Genomic DNA, 24,654 nt, shown 5'->3' on the forward strand with positions numbered 1-24,654 from the left:
AATGCAAACATATATCTTGCTGCTCAACTCCCTACATAGAGAGTCATTGTAGACTTGGCTACAATACTTAAGCATCAGAGAAAGAAACAAGTTCTTTTTTTCTAATAAATAGATCTAAAAGAAACTTTTTTTTAAGGAGATACAACCATAGACTTCCAATTTACTATTTTGATCATTGTACTGACAGGGGTTATCCGCAAACATAAAGAATACTGAAGAATAATAATAAGAAGAGCTGTGAATAATTTTAAACTGAATAAGAATTATTGGTGCATATTCAGAATTGCACTTGTAAAAAACAAAAATAAAGAAAAATCTTTATCGTGCACATACTTGTCATGGAACGAAGATGTTATATTCCAAAAATCATCTAAATTGATCAAGTAGATTTTTATTTTATTTTAGAAAATCAAATTTTACGATTTTTAGTGATTAATTATTTTTGGCAGCAATTGATGATGTCTTACTTCTGGAGAAATTGTTAAGTCGATTTGAGTTGTCTGTCCTTGTCAGTTTTACTATATTCTAAACAAACATGTTAAGTAGTGGCTCTGATCCGTTCAGTCATAAAATTAGTTTTTGTTAAATAATAATGATAAAATAAAAAAATACTCAATCAATTTGATTTTGATCATGATTTTTTTTAACATGGCATTGTCATTCTGTGACAGGTATGTACATAAAGATTTTTATTTATTTTTTTAAAATAAGTGTAATTTTGAACAAGCACCGAATTATCTCTTACTTAGGGTTATTTAAAAAAAAAAAAAAAAGAATGAAAACATATAGGTGCTTGTTTATATTGGTGATCTTTTAAACCAACACATTTCAGGTTAAAACATTATTACATACTTAGATGTAAAGGCAAAATTAGTATAAATTCTGAAAAATAATCCAGTATAAAAAAGTGCAAGTAAAAATAATTAAAAGTAAAAATAAAATTTTTCAAGTTTGACAATTTATTGAGTTTTAACGTATCTTTTAATGGTGGAGAGTTTGAAAGATCCAGGAAGAGGTAACTGCAATCGATAATTTTGACTGAATCATCCGTCCCGTCATCTTTAATCCAGATATTTGGGATCATATTTGTGGCTGATTTTTTTTTTATTTAAAATACTTTTAGCATATCATCTACAGGATCGTTTTTTGTAATTTTTACAAATTTATACTAATTTTGGCATGACACGTAAGTATGTAATAATGTTTTCACCTAAAATGAAGATTATTTTTTTAAAAAATCACAAATATAAACAAACACTAACAAACACGTATATGGAAACAAATGATGGTAAGGAAATTGAGAGCAAATGTATTTTTGTGGAACGATAGTCAACTGTATTATTTGGATTCATCGGACTACTGTTATCATCTTAAGTGTGATTTTCACAATGTTTCAGTCGATGTAACCTCCAACTTTCTTCAGATGTATCTTGTTGAACTCTGAAATGTTTCTGTCAAACTCGGGAATTTGGACGGAATTTTGAGCGGAACCCTTTATTTACTTCCTAAGTTTGACAGAAACATTCCTGAGTTCGACAAGATACATATGAAGAAGGTTGGAGGTTACATCGACCAAAACATTATGAAAATCAGACTCAAGATGAATCCAAATAATATGAATAACCAATCCTCATCTCAAAAATTTTGAAATGTGATGGTCAACTGGTACAGGACAAAAGTTTTGAAGAATACAACTTGTCCTCAAGGAGTTCTGCAAAGTGGAAATCTGCCATGTTTGGAGTGAATGAATAAGAGTAAATAAAATAAAAGGAGTTTTTAAAGATAAAAGGAGGAGAGTAAAATGTATGTACATACTTAAGGTCTTCATCCATCATGGCCTCAGGATCAGCCTGCTCAATGGCATCAACAAAGAAATCTTCAAGTGTTGGCAAGAATATCCTGAAAACAAATGATTTTTTTGAAGAAAATTTAATAAATAAAAATTAACATGACCTTTATCCACTATTAGAAAAGTTTTAGGATGGTTTCACTAATCTCATACAGATATCCACTTATTTGTTTGCTCATCAGAGAAAATAAGGTTCAAAGTTGAGCTTAAAAAATGAAGAAAGGAATTTTTGTGAAACTATTTGATCAAAATTTCTATAAATTTTAATTGTTTTTCATCATAGCTACTCTGATGATCCTTAGTTTAGAACAGCGTTTCTTGAACCGAGTTGAAAGATAAGATAAGCTAATGCACTTTTGAATTTTTATTTAATTTCATATACGCAATACTACTAAACACTCACACTATATTCTTGCTTATTGTAATAGACATCATCAGATTTCATCATCATATGTTATTAAAAATGTAATCATCGGGCGTAGATTTAATGATGTCAATATGGCACCACCATTACCAAAATATTTGACAATTGTTCCTTAAATCAGTTATTTAAAATATATACTATGTTTATTTTTTGTTTTTTATAGATAAAATAGTTATCGATGGACTAGTGTTGTGCTAGTGCATCAGTGTGGCTGACTATGCCAGGAATCAAACTACAATCACAGAACCTGTAGTTGGGTGCATTAATTGCTATGCAACAAGGAGTTTAACTGAAATTATGTGCTTGCTAGTTTATTGTTTATGATGTCATAACATTTTTGTTTTTACTTTTCAGCATTGTGTTAATTAGCTCCCCTGGTGCCCCCCCCCCCCCGAAGATTTTTCTCTCTTTATATATACACTAGCGGTGGTAACCGGCATTGCCCGGGTGGAGAGAAGTGGTGTATTAAGGATATTAAGCCCCAGAAAAAAAAAAAAAAAAAAATTTAGACGTAGTAGGCAGCCCGGGTGGAGAGAGGTGTAAAAAAAAAAAAATCACACAAAAATGTAATTGGTGAGAAAAAGAAGTATGTGAAAACTAGTTTAAGCAAACTTCAAAATAATTCAGTTTTTGTTTTAAAAGGAAAAATATCACATTACATAAGCCTCAAAATAAGAAAAATGTTATGGCAAATAAAAAGCTTTTAACTCTGTTTAAATGTTAAAAATTAAAAAAAAAAAAAAAAAAAGACCACTGTTACGTGAGCTTCAACGTGAAAAATTGAAGCTTACAACCTGACGTCTTTGTTTTTCTTTTCAGCTATGGGTTACATAGTATTGATAATTGTGGTGATATTCTCCTTTGTTTATGATGAACTATTCCAATCATTATAGTAAGCTTTATTAGTTTCATCTGTTAATCAACAGTGAAAGAGAGTGACGGAAACAAGAGTGAGAGAAGCTGTATAAAATGAGTAGGGAACGGGTGTCAAATCACATACGGTGAGAGGAAAGGTGAGAGTAATAGACTGAGACATATTATGGGTGACAGGGAGTCAATTGAATTTTTCGGAAATTCACATCTCATCAGGTTACACTTGCAACACATGATATAATGATTAGCAATATTGAATTCACTTTTACTATCGTTAAATAATAAATGAATTGAATAAATGTCGCAAAGATATGCACAACATGTGAGCAATTAATTTTATTGCAGACTATTATCCTCATCTTTCTTAGATGTTGTTTCACGACTTTTCGGCCAACTATTCCTCTGGCCTTTGTCAGTTGGTAACCGCGACAAGATAGGAACTCCAAATCTCCTAACTGCATTCTCAGCAATTACTGCCATCCATAGTCGTTGTTGTCTCACCACTTAAGGGCCCGTGGTGCAGTGGATAGAGACGTTGAATCTCTACAGTTCCAGGTGAAAATTGTCTGAAGATAGCGTTTTCAATCCTACTCAAAGCCGGCCAGAGGCTTACTTGACCAAAACGTGGTGAGACGACAACAACTATGGATGGCAGTAATTGCTGAGAATGCAGTTAGGAGATTCGGAGTTCCTATCCCGTTACGGTTACCACCTGATGAAGGCCAGAGGAATAGTTGGCCGAAACGTCACAAAACAACAACTAATAAAGATGAGGATAATAGTCCGCAATAAAATAAATTAATAAATAATACTCATCTCAATAATGAATTCCAATTAAATAATATATATGTGAGCAATTGCCTGGGATGTCAAAAATTTTCTGTTTCTATTTCTATCCTTGTAACCATGTCACTAATAAGGGTGCTGGAGGTAAACGTTTTACTGGGCTGACGTTATCTACCTCATAGCCAGGGACCCAAACCTTGGACTAACCACTAAGGAGGCCATCCTATAAGCAGGTGCAAAGTACTGGGGCTGCTGTATTGTCATTTGGTGAATAGATTCTTGACCATGCAGTACCTTCTGGTGGGGCTCCTCGATGCTGTATTAGTTCGTAATTGTTACGGCTTTACCTATCTAGAAACAAAAATATTTCTTCACTTCTTTTTCTCCCTTACTTTCCTACTCTACCCAAGTCTGTCGACTTATTCCACAAATCCTAAAACTCCACCATGAAAAGTCTCCAGAAAGAATACACAATTAAACCCAGAACTTTAACTTCCAATGTAGACCTCCCCCCCACCATGTCTCCTTCTCCAACATCAGGGGGTCTATGTTCCAATCTTTAGGTTGAAATAGAATTACAGGAGACCAATTCTTCCTATGCGAAACTGGCATTGGACCGACTATTTCTCTAGATGAGTTTGTAATTAAAGGATATTCTAATTTAACATCGAAATCTGACCCCCAATATGTGCCTACATTAGAGATGGCTTTCCATGTGGTAGGGACATCTCCAGAGAAGACCCTAAATTACCCTATATGTGCTTCCAGGTTGAACTTGCTCACACCACTGTGTTTATATTTGACCTATATTGTCCCCATAACAGCGGAATTACTATCTTTAGGAGCATATCTGAGAAAATTGACCCCATTCTGTCTGCACATCCTTTGGCTAATATTCACGTCTGTGGAGATTTCAATGTTCACAATGTAGAATAGTTAGCCCACTCAAACAAGACAGATGATGAAGAGAGGTTCAGTCACGATTTCTGCATTGCTTATGATCTAACTCAGATTGTTCACGAACCCACTTGTGTGCCCGACACTGATGATCAGTACGCAAGTCTCCTAAACCTTTTTCTCACAATTTGCCGTGAGCTATGTTCATATTCTGTTCCGTTTCCACTGGGATCTTGCGTTCCATGTTTAAAAAGAATGTGTTCTCTAAAGTATATGACCTGACAGAATGGTTAATTGTAGGTATAGACCATTTCATACCCTCCAAAAAATTCCAGCAAACACCTAACAACAAGTCATGGTTCTTTTTGGAATGTGCTGCTGCCATTGCGCACAGAAATCACTATTTCCATTGCTTCCAACGTAATAGATGTACTGAGACTAAAGCCACCTTCAGGACTGACAGCAAGTACTGTAAAAGAGTAATAAAGAACGCGAGAGAGTTGTATGCTAAGTCCGTCAAGTCCAAAGTAGCTGAGCAGCAGCTTGACTCCCACTAGTTTTGACAAATAACAAACAGAATCCTGAATAGAAGTGTGTGCTCTATCCTAACAATCATCAATGGACCTGAGGTAATCTCATCAGTATCAGATGAAGCCAAATTCTTTGCCAATAACTTTGCAGCTAATTTTACCCTATGCTATCAGAGCTGCCAACCTCCTGTACTTCCTCCTGTATCTGAAAACACGCTATGCAACATACAAATATCTGTGTGTGTGATGTTGCTAAGCTAATCAAAAATCTCGATTCCAGTAAAGACACTGGTCCTAATGGCATATCATAGTACTGAAAAAGCTTTAATCAGAACTAGCTCCCATACTTACAAATCAGTATGCCCCGTATTCAAAAATTCAGGTGATCAGCCAGCTCTCTCTCAATACAGACCAATCAGTCTCCTGTGCATCATGAGTAAGTTACTGGAATCTCTGTTCAATAGAGAAGTAGTCAACTACCTCAGCAAAAATAACTTCCTCAGTGACATGCAATATGGTTTCCATTCTGCTAGATCTACAGCAGATGTGCTAACAGTCATATCTCATAGGATAAGCAAATCTCTTGATGAAGGCTTCCTTTCTAGGGTAATTGCTCTTGACATATCAAAGGCCTTTGATAGAGTATGGCATAAAAGTCTACTCCACAAAATCTCCAGCTACAGTATAGCTGGAAATGTCTTCTCAATTATTAAATCATTTCTCTCTGAGAGGTTCATAAGAGAAGTGGTTGATGGGCAGAAATCAGAAGCTCACAGTAATTATGCTGGAGAGGTTCATCCTAGGCCCAACTCTCTGCAATGATCTCCCAAATCACATGTTAAGATCATTCGTAGACATTTATGCTGAGACACTACGATCAATGGCAACACTTTAAAGGCCATAAACGACCATGTGCTGATTCACTCTCCTCTGGTTTTGAGCACATAGTGCAACAGGCAAAGAGGTGGCTGGTTAATTTTAATGCATCTAAAACCAAACTTGTATCTTTACATCATCAACGCTCTGATCCCCATCTGGCATTAATTAAAATGAATGGCTCTCGTCTTAGAGAGGTTCCATGTTTTGACCAGCTTCTGAGTCTGACCTTTACACCTGATCTGAAATGGAACACTACATCAAATCCGTTGACAAGGCTGCTGGAAAAATGGTGGGATTGTTCTACCACTCGAGTAGATATCTCATGGCTGATGTAATTCTCTACCTGGATAAGAACCAAGTATGTCCAAGAATGGAGTACTATTGCCACATATGGGCAGGAGCTGCTAAAAGCACCTTATCCAGAAAAGAGACGTTGCAAGCCTATCTTTGCGTTATTGTTATTTTCATGGCAAATGCTAGCTCCAAATGCTGGCCTAACTTTCACGAAAAACATTTGTCTAGCTGAAAACACTATCAATAATTCCCCCCACTCTTTATCTGTGCCTAAACCTAAACATAAATTCCATGAACAAAGCTTCTTTCTTAGAACTGTGGAACTCTGTTCTTTTTCCTGCTTTCCAACTGAATACAATATGGTCGTCTTCAAGTCCAATGTGAACAAGTTCTTGATGAGCCATCCCCTTAAGTAATCCAATTTACCAAATTTCCAGTACTAACAATTACTATGATATTTTCCTATTGACTACTGTACACTCATTAATCCTTATCCTCAAATGGCCATCGGGCCTTGATAAGTGATGACTCCTTTAAAAAAAACAAAAAAACCCTCTAAAAATACATGTGTTTTTCTTATCATATAATATTAAAGTGAATCAGTATTTCCTAAGTTCAATAAATATCTTATGGAGATTTACCAATGTTTTCCAAATGTCGAAATAGAGGATAATTATCAAAGTCAAAAAATACATTTGTCTCTTACTATCGCTAATGTTTACTGTGTGAGCAACGAAAGTATTTGTTTATGGCACTGAAGATCACCACGAGTAAATTTTATTATGGGTAAGGATGAATTAATTGCAAATTATAGTTAATTAGAAAAATTAGAATAGAATTTTAAAAAATATATAACTCAATCCCAAAAAGCAAGAAATATATTAACATACTTTTCATTATTAAAATATGAGGTGCCTTCAATAAGTTTCCAGACTTTTATACAGGCACTTAAATTGTAGTAGACCCTTAAAAATTCAGTATATTATTGCTATACATCTTATGAGATGACTCATCAATTTTTATGATTTCAAGTTCAAATGAACAGCTACAGCAGAAATTGAAATACACCCTACTAAAGCCTGATTGTCACATCTGGTGAATTTCAAAAATGTAATGTATGTGAATGTGAGGACACTTTAGAAAAACAATATGCAATAAATTCTGTTTTAAACTTGGAAAAAATGGCACAGAAATGTATGGAATTCTTCAAACTGCTTTTGGACCATCTTGCATGAATCGAGCATCAGTTTTTGAGTGGCAGAAGAGATTCAAGGAAGGTAGGCAGTCTGTGAGGGATGATGGGAGGTGTGGGAGGAGTAACGAAGTCAGAACACCAGAGTTGATTGACCAAATAAAGAATCTAATGGATAAGGACCGTCGTGTGTCTATAGACAATGTGCACAGTTTGATGTCAGATGAGAACTGTACACATAATTATTTGCAAGGAACTGAAGATGCAGAAGATGTGTGCAAGTTTGTCCCAAGGATGCTCAAAGAAGATCAGAAAGAAAGATGTTGTTATGACAGCAGGGAGATCGTAGAGCCGATCAATTCATATCCCGCAGCTTTTTGATGCTCTGGTGACCTGTGATGAAAGCTAGATCTACTGCGATGATCCAGAGACCAAGAGACAGAGTTCTCAGTGGAAGGCTGTTGGCTCTCCCCGACCCAAAAAGGCCAGACAGAACAAATCCATCCAAAAGCCTTTTTTTGATAGCACCGACATGATCGAAAGCACCGGATTCCCACTAGAAAAACAGTCAACACAAAATACTATGTTGAGGTTTTAAGGGAGTTCAAGAAGAGATTCCGTCAGAAGAGGCCAGCACTCTTCAAATCGAACCAGTGGCATTTCCACCAGGACAATGCACCAGTCCACAACTACATTATTGTCACAGACTATTTTTACTGGTCTGCAAGGTTAAAACAATAATAATAGATGTCTCACTGTTTATGTATTCTTACATACTGTGCATGTTGGGGAGGGGTTTTTGTCTTGAAGAAATGAGTTCTGAATGTGCAAGAAAATTTCATGAAAAATAATTTTATAAAAAGATCTTATATTAATCTATTTATTTACCTCTTCTCTGATTTGCAAGCCTCATTGTTGTCCGGGCAAAGGTTCCACAGTCTAGTCAGTTCAGGATTACCCATTTTAATAATCTTTCCACCGCTGGCCATCAGATCAGCACCAAGACTTTTTCTCTTTGCTCTAAAAATCACAAATAAAAAATTATTTTTTTTTTAAATTTCAAAATATTAGAAAACCAAAAAAATGTTACGAAATATTTTATTAAATGATTAAAATAATTTTTCTGAGACTTTCAGTGTAATTCACCATTTTCAAAGACAATGGGTATTTATTTCTTTTTTTTTTTTTTTCTTTTTCAGCTTTTTTCTCTTCACTTTTTGATAGTATTAACCCTGACGGGTTAGCCCTCATGGAGAAAGAAAGAAAACATCTGGTGTTGTTAACGATTGTTGTAAGCCTGAAGATGATGTGTGTGTGTGGGGGGGGGGGGGTTGGCTCAAATCTTAAATAGGAGTTTTGTCACATCTTTGAAAACATTTCGTAAGGTTAATTAGAAAATATTTGAAAACCAAAAAATATCATGAAATATTTTATTAAATGACTAAAGTCATAAAAAAAATTTTCTGAGACTTTTGGTGTAATATATTTTTTTAAAGAAGACTGTTGGATTTTTACATTTTTTTAAAGACTTTCTCATAATATTTTTGGGTATTTTAATATTTTCAAAATAACTTTATGATCCAAATCAAATTAACCTGTAATCCAAATAAAACTACAATTCAAAAAATGTTAATTATGCAACAAGGTGACCACTGGGGGTTAGGAACTATGGTGGTAATACAAATCTTGTATGATGACAAGAACTGGGATTGCAAAAGTTGACTGATAGAATGGATGTTTGGATTGGAATGTGGATTGGTATACACTTTTGAAATTTAGGTGTTTTTTTCTGTTTTTTTTTTTTTGTTTTTTTTGGACAGATGCTAAAGCAAGAGTTTAAAACAACTGTTATTAAAAAGGACTTTTTAAAAATATATCTGAAGTATACCTGTCATTGTTTTTTATAATCATGTTATCTAATTAAATTATATAAATGCAATTTTGTCTGTGTGTGTGAGTTTGTTCCTTAGACTCCGAAATGGCTGAACAGATTTTCTTCAAAATTTACAGAACTTTAGTGTATAAGTCTGGGAGTGACCTTAGTTAAGTTTTGTCTTAGAATACTCCCAATAATTACCGATAATCGAAACCATTATTTTAATTTATCTATCATCGGTAAAGCCATTTGTTCCATGTTGTTTCTTAGCAATAATGATAGAACGAGGAGCCGTGAAAATTCTACTGTGGGTAAGTTGATAGTGTGTTTTTTTTGTTGTTTTTTTTTTGCATGATGTGGTCTGTAGGTTCAAACTCTGCACATAAATTTCTGAATTTTTTTTTCATTAACTGCAAAGAATTTTATAAGACTTGAAAATTTGTGTTTTTTTTTTGTTTTTTGTTTTTTTGCATGACGTGGTCTGTAGGTTCGAACCATGCATGTAAATTTCTTTATGTTTTTTTTTGTTAACAGGAAAGAAGTTTATATATGTATATATAAAAGGAACTGTGTGTGTGTGTGAGTGAGTGTTCATTCCCTATGGATTCGAAAACGGTTGGGCTGATTTTTATGGAAGTTTACATGAAAGTACTTTATGTGCCTGGCAGTGTTCTTAGATAACTTTTGTATCGGAATATCTTCGATAAGTATCGATAATTGAAATAATTTGATGAAAGAGACAGGTGATAAACACGATTTACAGCCTAACATCACAAGTGCATATGAGATGTTTTACCACACGAGCCGAAAGGTCTGAAATATGAAATCAACAGTAGGTTCTTTGATATGGCAGGGGCATGTTAAATGTTTCCTTTTTAAGTACAATTGAACCATGATACTTGACATTTTCATTTTAAGCTTAAATTCAAGCCATTATCACCGCACAACCAGTAAGGACCGGCATATAAAATTTACAGTGGGTTCTTTGATATAACAGAGGTGTCTTCAAAATGAATGTTTCTGTTCCGGGCACAATTGAAGCATGATACTTGATTTTTGCATTTTAAACTTTAATTCAAGCCATTATATATTAAAAATAATTTTATAAAAACAACAGTAGGTTCTCTACAGTGCAATGTAGACTACAATATATTGTGAAATACATCACTGCGATAAGCATGTGAAACTTCTCTTAGGTGAACCGTGCTGAGTTCTCAATTAGAGCAGGCAATCGATTTGATTGAAAACTGAGTGATTTCACTGATTTCGATGACAATAAAAAATATGAGAGTGTGAAATATTTGTTGATCATCATTCAGTCCCAGGCAACGTCGGGCCACCCTGCTAGTTATATTTTTAAATCTCTCTTAGTTTTAATTTTCTTTTGTTTTTGCTGAGGATTGGACATTCTATTGGATGCTAGACATTCATCCACTATTTCAGTCTCTCCAACAAATAGTTTTTTTTTTTTTTTAAGATTCTAATTGTTTCTTTGCATGCAATTGTTTGTATTTCTCTTGCACTTGATTCACCAGGTATATTTGCCAGGTAGTTTCTGAAATTCTTTTCATGACTTCGATTGCTTCTATAATTACTGGAATGATGGAGATCTTAAGATTTTGGTTTCTTTTCATATTGTGCATAAGGCCTTGGTATTTCGTAATCCTCTCTCTCTCAACTCTGTTAAAGCCAGCATCGTTAGAGACACTTACTTTAGCTAGGGTTGCTACTTTCTCCCTCTTCTCCCATATCACTACATCAGGCTTAATAGCTCTGATTTCTGGATACATAGCTGTAGGAATTTCGTAGTCATAATGGATGGTGTATAACATTTCTAACTATTCTTTCTGGTATATGTTCCCTATATATATATATATATATATATATATATATATATATATAAATAAGAGCAAATAGTTAATAAAACATGTAAAAAAACACTTTGAAAAAGAGTTAAAAACATATTTAATCTGAAAAAGAAACACTTGATAAGTGGATAGTCTTTAATCTGCGGAGTTTCGAAGAAATATTTTCCTTCTCATCAGAGGGTAGGAATTAGCAAAATGCAGGATCGGATTTTGCATACAAAAGTATTTGATGAAACTGCAAGTAAGTCAAAGATCTTACTTGATAACAAAAGTGAAGCAGAGGGAATATGGTGAAGATATTATGTAGGAATGAAGTGAGAATATGTAGAAAATGAAAATATGAACAAATGCTGATGAGAAAAAAAATGTTAATTTCCCACAGAATACACATTACCCCCCCTTAGAAAAAAAATGTTGCAGGTCAGTTTGTATGTTTGTGGAATGAATTTTCATGGAGTAGTCCCAAATCCTTACTTAATCCTGAGGCGTTGAATTTCAGAATGGTTTCATGTTTGCAACTATGTTGCTGTCTTTTAAAATTGGAGACTGTGAGGATGCATTTGATGTTAGCTATGATATGATTTGGGATGATATATTATTATCAGATAATGTATATTATTATTATAATGCATGTCCATTGTCTTATACATCAGATATACCTCGAGGAGCTAGTACTATTTATTAATCTCTGTTTTAGTTTTAGACACTTACATAATGTGATAAATATATTTACCAACAATGGCAAATGTTAATGAAACAAATGAGCTTCTTTAAAATTATTATCCAATTTTTAAACAAGCTATCATATGTAGAATACTTTATATAAAAACTTCTGGTGCGTCTCCGTTATAATAGAAAAATTCGAAATATTGAAGTTCAAGTAAAACAAAAGTATCTACTTGTCATGTCGCAGTAATGAACATATCCAAAAATTATGAAAAACGATAGGTACAAAATTGGTACTTGTACAGTTTAGTCAACACATTAAAAAATGAAAATATAGAAAAAAGGTTATATTGTACGTTTCTGTTTTGGACTGAAGATCTCCGAAAAAAAATTTCATTTAATTTGATCGAGTATTTTTTATTTTACAGCAGAAAAACATGTTTTTATGAGAGCGTATTGAAGTCAGCCATTACGAAATTTGCTGAACATGCCAAAGGGAGATAACTCCAGTTAAAGCGCCGACACTCCCTTCCCATCTTTATTTATTTAATTTTTTTTTATTACATTTTCACCCCAAACAAGGCACATTGCCACTTTGGTGTAGGGGGCTACTATCAGGGGCAGCAACTGCTGGGGCACTATGTTGGGATTTGGGCAGCAAGATGTCGGTTCACGTTACACTTGAACTTCTGCATGTCAGTACAGTTGGGGAAGAAACTACTGGAGTAGAAAGATCTTTTACATCTAGAGATCTGTGTGTGGGGGTGGGATTTAGTTGCCTGTCGGGTTTGTCGAGGGTGTCTACGTCGTGGGGGCACAAGTGTCTGCAGTTCGTCAGAGCATTCACCATTAAAATACTTGTAGAACAGGCAGAGGGATGCAACGTTTCATCAATGGGACAGAGGCTGAAGCTTAGATGCCAGTTCAGGGCCTATCAGATTGGCGACTCTCTTTTGAACCTTGTCTGGGAGCGAGAGACTAGCAGCAGATGCACCAGCCCAGATGTGACAACAATACTCCATACATTGGCGAATGGTGGCCTTATAGAGGTACAGGATACTTTCAGGTGTCAGTAATTTTCTAGCACGGTAGAGAGAGCCTACCTTTTTCGCAGCGGCCCTGGCTATGTTTTCAATATAATTGTTCCAACTCATGTTTCCTGTGAACGTTAGGCTAAGCAGTTTGAAAGATGTACTCTCAGAAAGGGAGTCACTGGCCATTGCTATTGGTGGCAGAGAAGGTTTCTTGTAATTATTGAAGGAAACCAGTTTAGTCTTGGCAGCATTACTAGCTTTTCTTCCTAAAAATCGACCCTTTTGCTCGGTATCATAACAAATTGTTTTTTCGCTGTAAAATAAAAACTACTTGATGAAATTAAGTGAAATTTTTTTCAGAGAACTTCAGACTATAACGAGTACGTACAATATAACTTTTTTTTCAATATTTTCATTTTTAATGTCTTGACTAAACTGTATACCGCCACAAAATTAATTATAAATGAAAATAGTTTTCAAAGACAATTGGTGAAAATTGAGTTTTGCTAAATTTTTCAGGTTTCAGAAAATATTTACCTCCCTTGTTATGACTGGAACTCTCCAGTTTCTTTTTAAGCAAAACTGAATTTTTGCTGATCGTCTTTGAAAACTATTTTCCTTATTAATTGATTTTCTACTTTATCATTTTTTATCGCAATTTTTTGGATATGTTCATTACTATGACATGACAAGAGGATATCATTGGTTTTTACTTTAAATTCAATATTTTGATTTTCGAATTTCACTCTAATAAGAAAAAAGCACCAAACTTTTAATATAAATATACGCTACTAACAATAAAACAAATAAAGACAAAAAATACCTAAAAAAGATAAATATTCTGACTTCTTACCTCGGTTTGTGGTGAACATCCGTTGCAGGTTTGTTTCGTTCAAAACTTGGGCATCCTTCATTTTTCCATGCGTTCCAATTTTCTTCTCGTTTCAAAATATGCTGCGGAAATTAAGCGATGTTTATCTGACAGGTCATAAATTCAAACAATGGCAAATGACACATTAGAAAATATGAGCGTCTTGTGCAATTAATAAGACGTGCAGATTTCTATTACATGTGAAAGAGTTAACATGTAATCAAGATAGAATTTGGTTCAAAGTGCGTTGGTAAGAAATTGAAATAAGTGGTGAAAAATTTCTACATTATAATAGAGATTGCATATACACATCAACTCATTCCAACTTTTCTTCACTGACTCTCGAGAGCATTAAAATAATGCAAAAAGGAGAATAACTAATATAAAAAGGAGAATTATTTTATGTTAAATTTAAATAGCAAACGGAATTTCTGAGCTAAAAATGTTTTTGTTTTATCGTTATTTCCATGGCAAGTGTTCGTCTGAGCTCTAATCTCTGGTCCCTCCTCACCAATCTTTCACGAAAAACACCCGTCTAGCTAAAAACCACTGTCAGTAATTTTCCTCACTCTTTATCTGTGCCTAAATCAAAACGTAGATTCCATGAACAAAGCTTCTTTCTTAGAAGTGCATGCCTGTAGAACTCTGTTCCATTTTCCTGTTTCCTACCCGACTACAACTTAGATGTCTTCAAGTCCAACGTAAACAAATTCCTGATAAACCGCCCCCTTAAGTAAGACACTTTATCAAATCTCCATTACTAACGATCACTACGATATTATCCCATTGATTACTGTACACGCAATAACCCTTATCCCTGAGTGGCTTCTGAGCCTTGATAAGTGGTGACTACCATGTAAAAAAATAAAAATAGAATAAAAAATAAATTTAATAACTTTGTTTAAAAACAAACATTTTTTTTTATATAATGTAGAAATTTGAAGACCATCTAAAGTTTTAATAGACAAATAAATGAGAAAGCAATACTGTTGGAGAGGAGTCAAACATGTATAATTCCATTGTGAATATAATTAAAAACTGTTGGTGCTTATGTAGTATTGGGCACAAGTGAAAAATTGCAGTTATACAGGTGAAAATCACAATTCAAATAACAAGAAAAATTCCTTGGTATACTTATATATCAGGAAAAAATAGGTATCTACAACCAAAATTGGGAAAAATTATGAAGTAGAATTTTAATTAAAAATAAAAATCAGTTTTATTGAATTTTGAGCAGAAATTCTGTAAATCAGGGGGAGATAATTCAGTCTGTCATTTAACCAAGTAATAATGAATGGCAGATCAACAAAATACAAAAGCTGATTTTTATCTTTAATTAAATTTCTACTTGATAATTTTTTTCTAAAATTTGGTGAGGATACTTATTTCTGCAGGATATGTAAGTATATCAAAGTGTTTTTACTTGGAATGTGATTTTCACTTGTGTCCAATACTATACAAGCACCAATTATTTTCTTTTGCTAGTTTTCTTCAAATTTACATGATAGAAAAATGCGTTAGAATAGCGGAGACATACTTGGATAGACTTGGCAAAATTTTCCCCATCTGGCGGAGTTTCCTTTAGCAGCATGTACACTTTTTCTTCCGTTGTCTTCAACCATGCATTTTGGTCTTCAGTCAAAACATAATTGGGGCTAAAAGATGAAAAATACGAATATGAATATTTTGAATACCTGGAAATGGTTTTATAAGATAACTTACTTCCATCTTTATTCTTTAAACATTGTTAATTATCTCGCCTTATTAATTAGAAAAGCTTTATGTGATGTAAAAATATTTTTTCTCTAAACCATTACTTGAGGTCTGTATATAATATCATGTAAATTGATAAGTAGTTTTTTTTATATAGAAAATCATTTATGATTTTTAATAGGAAATTGTAGCCATTGCAAGGCTGCTTTTGATCTTAAAAGCTTGAATTGAGTTGTCTTCCCCTTATTTATTAAACACTAGCCTGGGTGCCTGGCGTTGCCCGGGCGTTTGGAGGTGTATGCTGAGCAAAAAGAAAAAAAAAAAAAAAAAAAATGGTAGTTGGCAGACAAGCAGGCTCGAACCTGTACTGCGAAGGAAAAAAAGAATGTGAAAAACAAAATGACATCTTTGCTGTTGCTAAACTGGAAGTGGCGAAATTTTAAATTAAGGCTAGTCAATCGAAAAGAGGGGTGACTTTTGAAAATATCGGTGAAAAAAGCGACCCATCACCATAGAAAAATGCCGAGTGAAGGAATTAATGTTTTTTGGCCAATTTTTCGATATTTGTCATCTGAAGGGTCGAGCTTCAAAATGATACTGATCTTGTGAAAATCTGTTGCCTATGTTGAAAGTTTTAGACAGGCAGACATACATACACTTAAACAGACAGGTGAGATTTATATTATAGATGGCAGATCAAAACATAACGTCTTGCTTACTCATAAAATTTAATTTGCTTAGTTAAAAAAAAAAAAAAAAACATTACTTGATCAGTTTATGATTTTTGGTATATGGCAGGAATGTACATCAAAGTTTTTTTTTTTTTTAAACTTTGCTGTATTTTTGTTTTGAAAATAAATTTCATTCCAAATAAGCACTGAAACATAAATTTTTCCTCAGGTTTTTAAGAGATAAGTTCATTTTCGAATGACATGGGGTGTTTGGAACATTATAATACTAAAGGTTCACCGAAGAATGCATAAAGGGCAATCTTCATGACAATTTGATGCTCAAATCGTCAGATTTATCTCCCTTTAATTACATTGCATTGCCATTTTGTTTTTACAGCATATCAACCCTTTTCAGGTTATTTTATATTAAATCCAGTAATTTTGGAAAATGTTTTTATGCTTCAAGTTGTTTTTATCTTCAAATATTTATTCATGCTGTTTGGTTTAGTTGTTTTATAGAGAAAAATTGTTTTTGTTTTTGGCTTTGCAGAACGGAAAGAAAAAAAATAACATTAATGGTTGGTGCAATTAAGTCAGAAAGCTGATATCTTCAGACATTGCGATCTGGTAGCATCAGCTGCATTGCCAACATCCTCAAAATAGCAAAGATTCACAGAAGGTTACAATAGTCAAAATAATATGGATAGCTCAGCTTTCAATGAAAAATCAACTATAAAACTTCTTGGTCTTTCTTTCTCATCAAATTTTTCTTGAAGTTCATGAATTAAATCCATTGCTTTTTCTATTTTTTGTAAAATCAATTCTCTCTATCAGTCCAAACAGTTTCTCATACATGAGGCTATTCTCTATCTCTACAAAGCTACTATCAAACCATGTTGTCATATTTGGGCTGGTGAATCTCTATTCCATTTCAGGGTTCTTGATAAAGTGCAGAAATGTATCTGTAATTAGCCCTACTCTTTTTCTTCATTGCAACCTCTCTCTCATAGACATGATGTTGCCAGTCTCAGTCATTTTTATAACTACTATCATTGCATGTGTTCTTCAGAATTATCTGATCTATCCTCAGTTTCCTTTGTTCCAGCTCATTTGACCTCCTGGTCTAGTGGTCTTCATCAATTTATTGTTTCAACACCTTACTGTAATAACACCTTACTGTAATTATCCCAGTAGCTTCTTTCCAAGAACTACAAGGTGGTGGAACTCTCTTCCTGCTCACTGTTTTCATCTTACTTATAGCCCTGGTCTTTTTAAGACTAAGGCCAATAAGCACCTCCTGTCTTTGCAATAATCATCTTTCGTTCTTATTAGCTCCTTACATCAAGTGGCTTCATGCCTCGTCTTGAGTGATTTGAATAAAAAATATAAATAATATCTAATCTGATAATCTCTAAAAACTGAATATGGTTCATTTGATCTGCACATGTTAACAATTCCATAGTCCAGATAGTATTCACTTTTTTTATTGCAACCAAATCAAAATCACAAAAATAAGCAGAATGACAACGTAAGTATTGGAAATATAATATTAAATATTCGACAGAATATTATAAATAGATAAATTTTTAGATTTAGTTTATGAAGTTATTTTATGATAATTTTATATTTTCTTGTAGTTTATAAATGAATCAAACAATCATGCAAACTATATTTTAAAAGATAATGTTTCTTACTTTTTAAATTTCACAGGTGCATTGAGGTATTGTATAAATATGAGGAACTGAACAAGGACATATCTCCGGAAATTGCTGTCAGACAACTGAAGATTGAGCAACTGAAAAACAAGAGGCAGGTAAACAAAATGATAAGAAACATAGGCAAACGGCAACGCTAATATTAAGAAACATATAGGTCAACAGGAACATTTAAAACACAGCAAGAAACATTTGGCTGCAATTGAAGTGTAGCATCTGTTCTAATACTAAACTTCAGCTGGTTAATTAGAGGAAAATCATTCTAGACTGAGGCAATTTTTATTTTTGTTCCAAACAGGAGTGCTCATTTTTTGAGGAGCTAGATCTTCTCCCACATTAGAAACCAACCTTGTCTCCAGCACTGCTCTTGTGGAGAGGCAAGTCAATAGGGACATATAGATGAATAGGAACATTAAAAACAAATCAATAACTCAAATTCACTGTGAACATTATTGTAATTCTACATAATTATCTCTCCCCATTAATTCTCTCTCATATGGTGGTCCGTATAACATATTGGCTATTGCAACAAAATGAAGAACTGATGATCTAAGTTTTAAAATGTTTTTTTTTTTTTTTCATATAAAAACATTGAATTATTTATATGTAATACGAATTGTAAATGATTCAACATATTTAAATTAATATTTTATGCGATGCTAAAAGAGTATTCATACATTTCACCAACAGTATTTAGATATAAGCGAATGGAACTGACTAGATTTGAACTCAGACTGCCAAAGACTACATTATGAACCATTTGGCAATTTATTGTATACATAGACAGCTGTCCAGTAAAGGTTGAGGACATGTGTTGCATGGAAAGAAATTATATGAGAATGATATGATGGATGTATAATGGGAGTCATAAAAACAGGTTTGGTTCTGATGAGCCCAGATGAAGGTTAAATATGGAAAGTATGCAGATTTGTGCAGAATAAGAGATTTTGATAATATTGCTACATAGTGTGATACTATTGGTGCTTCCTTTCCAAGTGTTGGGAAGTGAGGGAGAAAGAAAAAGAAGCATGACAAAAGATAAGAGAAAATAAGTTTTATCAGGAACAAAAGTATGGGAAACAATGGTGAGGAAGTTGTTCACTGGGGTAGACAAAGGCAGCTGAAATAGCATTGTTAAGCAAGGCGAGACAGGTATTTTAGGACAAAGGACTCAACTGGCGGATCAGTTAATATATTTTAGATTTAGTTTGTGAGCGGTTTTTAGGTATGGCTGTGAGTTTTAGGACAGCATTACAATTTTTAGGAGTGTTGGTGGGTTTTGTGGCAATGGGTTTTACGATGATTGAGGCTGTGACTGTTTACGTCAGTCAGAGTTAGACTCAGTTAAAAGCAGATAGTGATTTGGACCAGGTCAAGAGGACTTTGGAAAATCAAGATGAGCTGATAGCAACTGACAAACTCTGCATTGGCAGAAAAACAGATATGGACGCTAGCAGTTGGAAGGTAGTTTCCCACAATGGTGTTACACACGCACCCAGAGTACAACAAATATTTTAGAAAGTGTCAGAGTCTGTGTTTTCTTCTGTTTCTTTTGTTTTGTTTTATTTTTAGACTTGTGAGAGTGCAGCCACCAATGCGTTAGAGATGATGATATTACCAGGATGCAAGGAGAAGATGACAAAAAGACAAAAAGACCACAGAAACAACATTGGGGTCGGTGGTAATGTCACCAGAGGGGAACATGGTTTTTTTCACAATTGAAAGAATAGATAAAAGTTCTTTGGTTAGTAGATATAAAAAAATTAAGGTAGTAGACCCAGTTCACAGGGAAGGCCAAAAAAAAACAGGAGCTGAACTGATAAAACTGAACTTGAAAGAGAGAAAGATGAATAAAGACCTGAACAGAGATTGAAAGTCAACTTTTTACAGCCGTCCAACACATGGCAGTATAAAAAAGGAATGTTAAACTGAATATGGTGATGAAATCAAATGGTCCACCAAAACGGTTAATCTGACAATGCTTGCGAATCATGGATGCCAAAAAATTGGTATTACATCTGTATATTCTACATGTGATGAGATCAGGACAAGAATGCAAGTGTTTGAATAATTCTCGTACTTTTCATTTATATTTCCCATATATTAAAACTAAAAAACCTAGCAGACTTTCACCAGTGATAAATTGAAACTCATTAGTAAAAAAATTTTTTTTTTAAATAATTAAAATAAAAAGTGCTTGTCCATAAAAAAGTACAGCTGAAATATTCAAATCATTCATTCATTCAATTCGTGTTTGTCTATCTTTCTCCCTCAAGGCATTCATAAATTCATTGTTACTCATCATTCAGAATCCGATTCATGCTGTTTCTCAAAAGTGTTTGGCGTATTACCATAGCTTTCTTTGCAGTTATACAGAAAGTAGATTGCAGTTTCTTTCTGTCCGAGCAGTGCCCATACCAGGCGATTGTCCTAACCATTGTGCCGAAAACGAATCTTCTGCCCAGCACAACAAAATACAAAACCATGAACAGAATTATTCCTGATTGCTTCTGTATTACATCAATCATCTGCTTTCTATGACCTAATGCCACTCTGATCGGGGGTTGGGGGTGGTGCAGAAATGGGTTCTCACCACCCTATACAGTGCCTAGTATTCCCAAATAATCACCCATCTGATACTGGCTAGGTTCATCGTTGCTTAACATTGGTGATCTGTTAAGAACCGGTGTATGAACATGATCATGCTGTACAGCTGAAATATAGCAGTTCAAAATAAATCTCCAGAAAACCTTTTTGATATACTTATGCATCACGCAAATATAGGTATTAGGAGAAATTACAGAGTACAATTTTAATTAAAAATATAAATCAGTTTCATATCTTTTCTGATTTGTAATTGATAAAGGCACAAATACACATAAAGTAGGGGAGATAAGTCTGTCTGTCATTTTGCCAAGTCATAATCAATGGCAAAATATGATAAAACTGATTTATACTTTTAATTAAAATTCTATTTGTTATTTTCCAATAATTTTTGGTTTGAAACAAAATAAGTAGCTCACTGAACAGGGAGACCGACCTATTTGAGAAAAGTGATGTCCTAGATTATCTGCAGACAAGTCTATTTAAATGAGACTGGCCGTTATCTCCAATGGCTATCTCAAGAAGCCAACTTCTGGGTGGTCCAATGATGACCATTAACAAAGGCTAGAATCAGAGGTAAAAGATTCCAGAAGATGGGAAGAGGAGGCAGTCAGAAACAGCTTTTAGGAGGAAAAGTGGGTGTTAGACATTGGAGGTGATCAGTTAGTTTTTCCAATTAATTTGCAGGTCAGTTGGGCCAATGTGCCACTCTGGGTTAGGGTTGAGCCGTTAGGGCTCTTGACTAAAGGACTGTGTTAATGGAATTTATATGTTTTGATTTGGTTAAGCGAAAAATCTCAGTCTGCTATTAAATTTAAGTAAACAGCTACCACTTGTAATATAAAAAAAAAACAAACAAAAAAAAACAAATATCTATTATTTGGTTAGTTGGTTGTTTTTGTTTTATGGCATATCAACCTTTTTCAGGTTATTTAATGCTGAATCTAGTTATTTTGAGGAACGATTTTTTAATGGAGTATATTTGTTTTTTAAGTCGGATTCTATTTAACCCATAGTTGGGACCCTAACAGGTACTACCACTCCAGGTCCAGAGTGGACTTGGGAGAATGGCAATTAAAGGGTGGCGCCACACTCCACAAGGCCTGCAAGCTGGGGCCTCACCATCGAATATAGTTTTAGGTCATATCCAGGACTGTTGTATAAAGGGTTCTTTTTAAATTTTTTTAAGATATGAGAGTATAGTGTGGGGATTGTTTTTATCAAATAACTTTTTAATATTGTTTTCTTTGTAGAATCGATTTCTTACTGTTACAAAATCAGTACATTCAATTAATATGTGTTTGATTGTGAGTGGTGTTTGACAAGGTATACAGATGGGTTGGCTTTCTTTTTTTAGGAGATATGAGTGAGTTAAGTGAGTATGACTTATTTTTATTCTTGTTAGTTTGACTTCTTTTTTGTTTGTTTAGTTGTGTATTTTGTTCTTGTTTTTTGATTTTTGGCATGATTTTGTGAAGTTTATTGTTAGGGTGTTCATTCCAGTAGGTTTGCCATTTCTCTGTTGTGTATGCGTTGATACGTCTTTTTAGATCTATGTATGGAATTTTAAAATTTGCATCGATTGGGAGATTTAAGGCGTTTTTTGCTGCTGAATCTGCTAATTCATTACCTTTAATACCGGAATGGCTCGGTATCCAGCAGAAAATGATTTCTTTTTTACTGTTTGATTCAGTTAATTTTTGGAGTAATTTTGTGATTAGAGGGTTGTCCATCTTTTTATTTTTAATCGCTTTTAGAGTAGATTGGGAGTCTGAAAGGATTATAAATTTTTGTTTTGTTATTGGAGGCGAGTTTGAGAGCTAGGATTAGAGCATGTATTTCAGCACTGAAGATTGAGGTTTCTTTGAAGAGGTTTGATTGTTTTTTGATTGATTTATTGAGTATTGCTGCACTGGCTGTTGCGTTATTTTGTTTAGACGCATCTGTATAGATGTGTGTGTGGTCTGGATACTTTTCTTTGATTTTATCGAGATCATCATGATAAGTTATTGGATGAGTATGTTTCTTTTCATATTTACTTAAACTTAGGTCGATGTTAGGGGATACGATTTTCCAGGGAGGGGTTTTGAGTAGGACAGTTTCGTGAATTTTGGTTATGGGTAGATTTGCTTCTTTGGAAATCGATTTTATTCTAAGTCCAAAGGTTTTGATTGCATTTTCTTTTTGGTCGAAAAGGTGTTTACAGTCTGGATTTAAAGTGCTGTTGTGTGCTGGGTTTGTGGAGTTGGCTGTAAGTTTTGTGTAGTATTTTAGACCAAGGTTTTGATTTCTAAGCATTGGAAGAGTTTCATGTGCTTCTGCATACAGGCTTTCTACAGGGGAGGTTGGAAATGCTCCTAGAGCTAGTCTTAGTCCGGAGTGGCATATTGTGTTGAGGGTTTTTAGATATGACTTTCTGGTGGATTGATATATGAAGCTACCATAATCTATTTTTGATCTAATTAATGCTCTATATAGTTTGAGTAGTGTGTTCTTGTCAGCTCCCCACTCTGTATGGGCAATGACTCAGAGTTGTAATGCTTTATTACATTTGTGATTGATGTGTGGAATGAAATTTAGTTTTTTGTCAAAAATGATTCCCAGGTGCTTGTGTTCGTTTATGAATGGAATTTTTCAATCTGTAAGGTTGGGTCAGGGTGGAGTTTGTGTTGGTTACAGAAATGGATGCATTTTGTTTTAGTTTTGGAGAATTTGAAACCATTTTTAGTTGTCCATTTATTCATTTTATTTATGTTATGTTGTAGTTTTCTTTCAATAGTGTGAGTATATTTAGATCTGTAGCTGATTGAGCAGTCATCTACATATAAGGAGCTATGTATATCAGGAGAGAGTTCTTTTATAATGTTATTGATTTTTATGTTAAAGATAGTTGTTGATAATATGCTGCCTTGGGGCACTCCTTCTTCTTGCTTTTGTGGGTCTGATAAAGTCGAGTCTATGCGAACTTGGAAAGATCTGTCTGTTAGGAAGTTTTTTTATGAATTCAGGTAGTCTGCCTCTTAGTCCAATGTTGTGGAGATTTTTTATGATACCGTGTTTCCAGGTAATTTCATATGCTTTCTCAAGATCGAAAAAAAATAGATGTTTTGTGTTCCTTATTGATAAAAGCTTCTCTGATGTAATTTTCGAGGTTAGTGATGTGGTCTATACATCCTCGATTTTTTTGGTATCCACACTGAATTTTAGAAATTATTTTGTTGTCATCTAGATAACACATAAGACGTTTTGTATAGGCAGCTTGTGAGAGCTATTGGTCCGTAGTTTTCTGGGTTTGATGTATCTTTTCCCAATTTGGGTATCGGTATTATTGTTGCTTATTTCCATGAAGTTGGGAAATTTTTTGTTTCCCATATTTTATTATAAATTTTGAGAAGGAGTTTTAATGATTCGAGCAGAATTTCTTTAAGGAAGCTGTAGTGCACTTCATCTAGTCCTATTATTAGCTATGGGATTTTTCTATGGCGGTTTCTAGTTTATTGAGGGAGAAGATTTCATTGTAAGGCTCTTGGTTTTTGGAGTTAAAGTTTATTTTGTACTTTTCTTCATGTTTCTTAAGTATTTGAAATTGTGTATTGTAGTATTTTGATGATGAATTTTTGGCAAAGGTTTTAGCTAGTGTGTTTAGTAATATTTTTTTTATCAGTTATTTTCTGTTTATTTGTGAGAAGGTGTTTGATTGGATTCGAATTATATTTTCCAGTTATTTTCCTAATCATTTCCTAGACGGTTTTGGGTTTAATGGTGATGTTGATTTTGTTGACAAATTGTTGCCAGCAGGATCTTTTGCATTCTTTAATTGTTTTTCGAGTTTTAGCCCTTTGGTGTTTGTATTCTATTAAGTTGTTCGTTGTGGGTTGTTTTTTAAATTTTCTTAAGGCTGCCTTTCTCTGT

General features: G+C 33.9%; 1 protein-coding gene across 1 annotated transcript in view; it reads right to left on the reverse strand.

The window, feature by feature from the left end:
- The window catches only part of LOC145258139 (THO complex subunit 1-like), an 84,902-nt gene that overhangs the window by 21,561 nt on the left and 38,687 nt on the right, over positions 1–24,654 (reverse strand). Inside the window, exons 12-16 of the mRNA XM_080115920.1 lie at positions 18,118–18,218; positions 15,577–15,694; positions 14,022–14,122; positions 8,613–8,744; positions 1,816–1,899 (exon numbers count right to left, since the gene is read on the reverse strand). Coding sequence (XP_079972046.1) covers positions 1,816–1,899; positions 8,613–8,744; positions 14,022–14,122; positions 15,577–15,694; positions 18,118–18,218 — 536 coding nt within the window. The remainder of the gene's footprint in view (positions 1–1,815; positions 1,900–8,612; positions 8,745–14,021; positions 14,123–15,576; positions 15,695–18,117; positions 18,219–24,654) is intronic.

Source organism: Euprymna scolopes, chromosome 3 (genome assembly GCF_053919585.1).
Source record: "Euprymna scolopes isolate OS-2025 chromosome 3, ASM5391958v1, whole genome shotgun sequence".
Classification (NCBI taxonomy): domain Eukaryota; kingdom Metazoa; phylum Mollusca; class Cephalopoda; order Sepiida; family Sepiolidae; genus Euprymna; species Euprymna scolopes.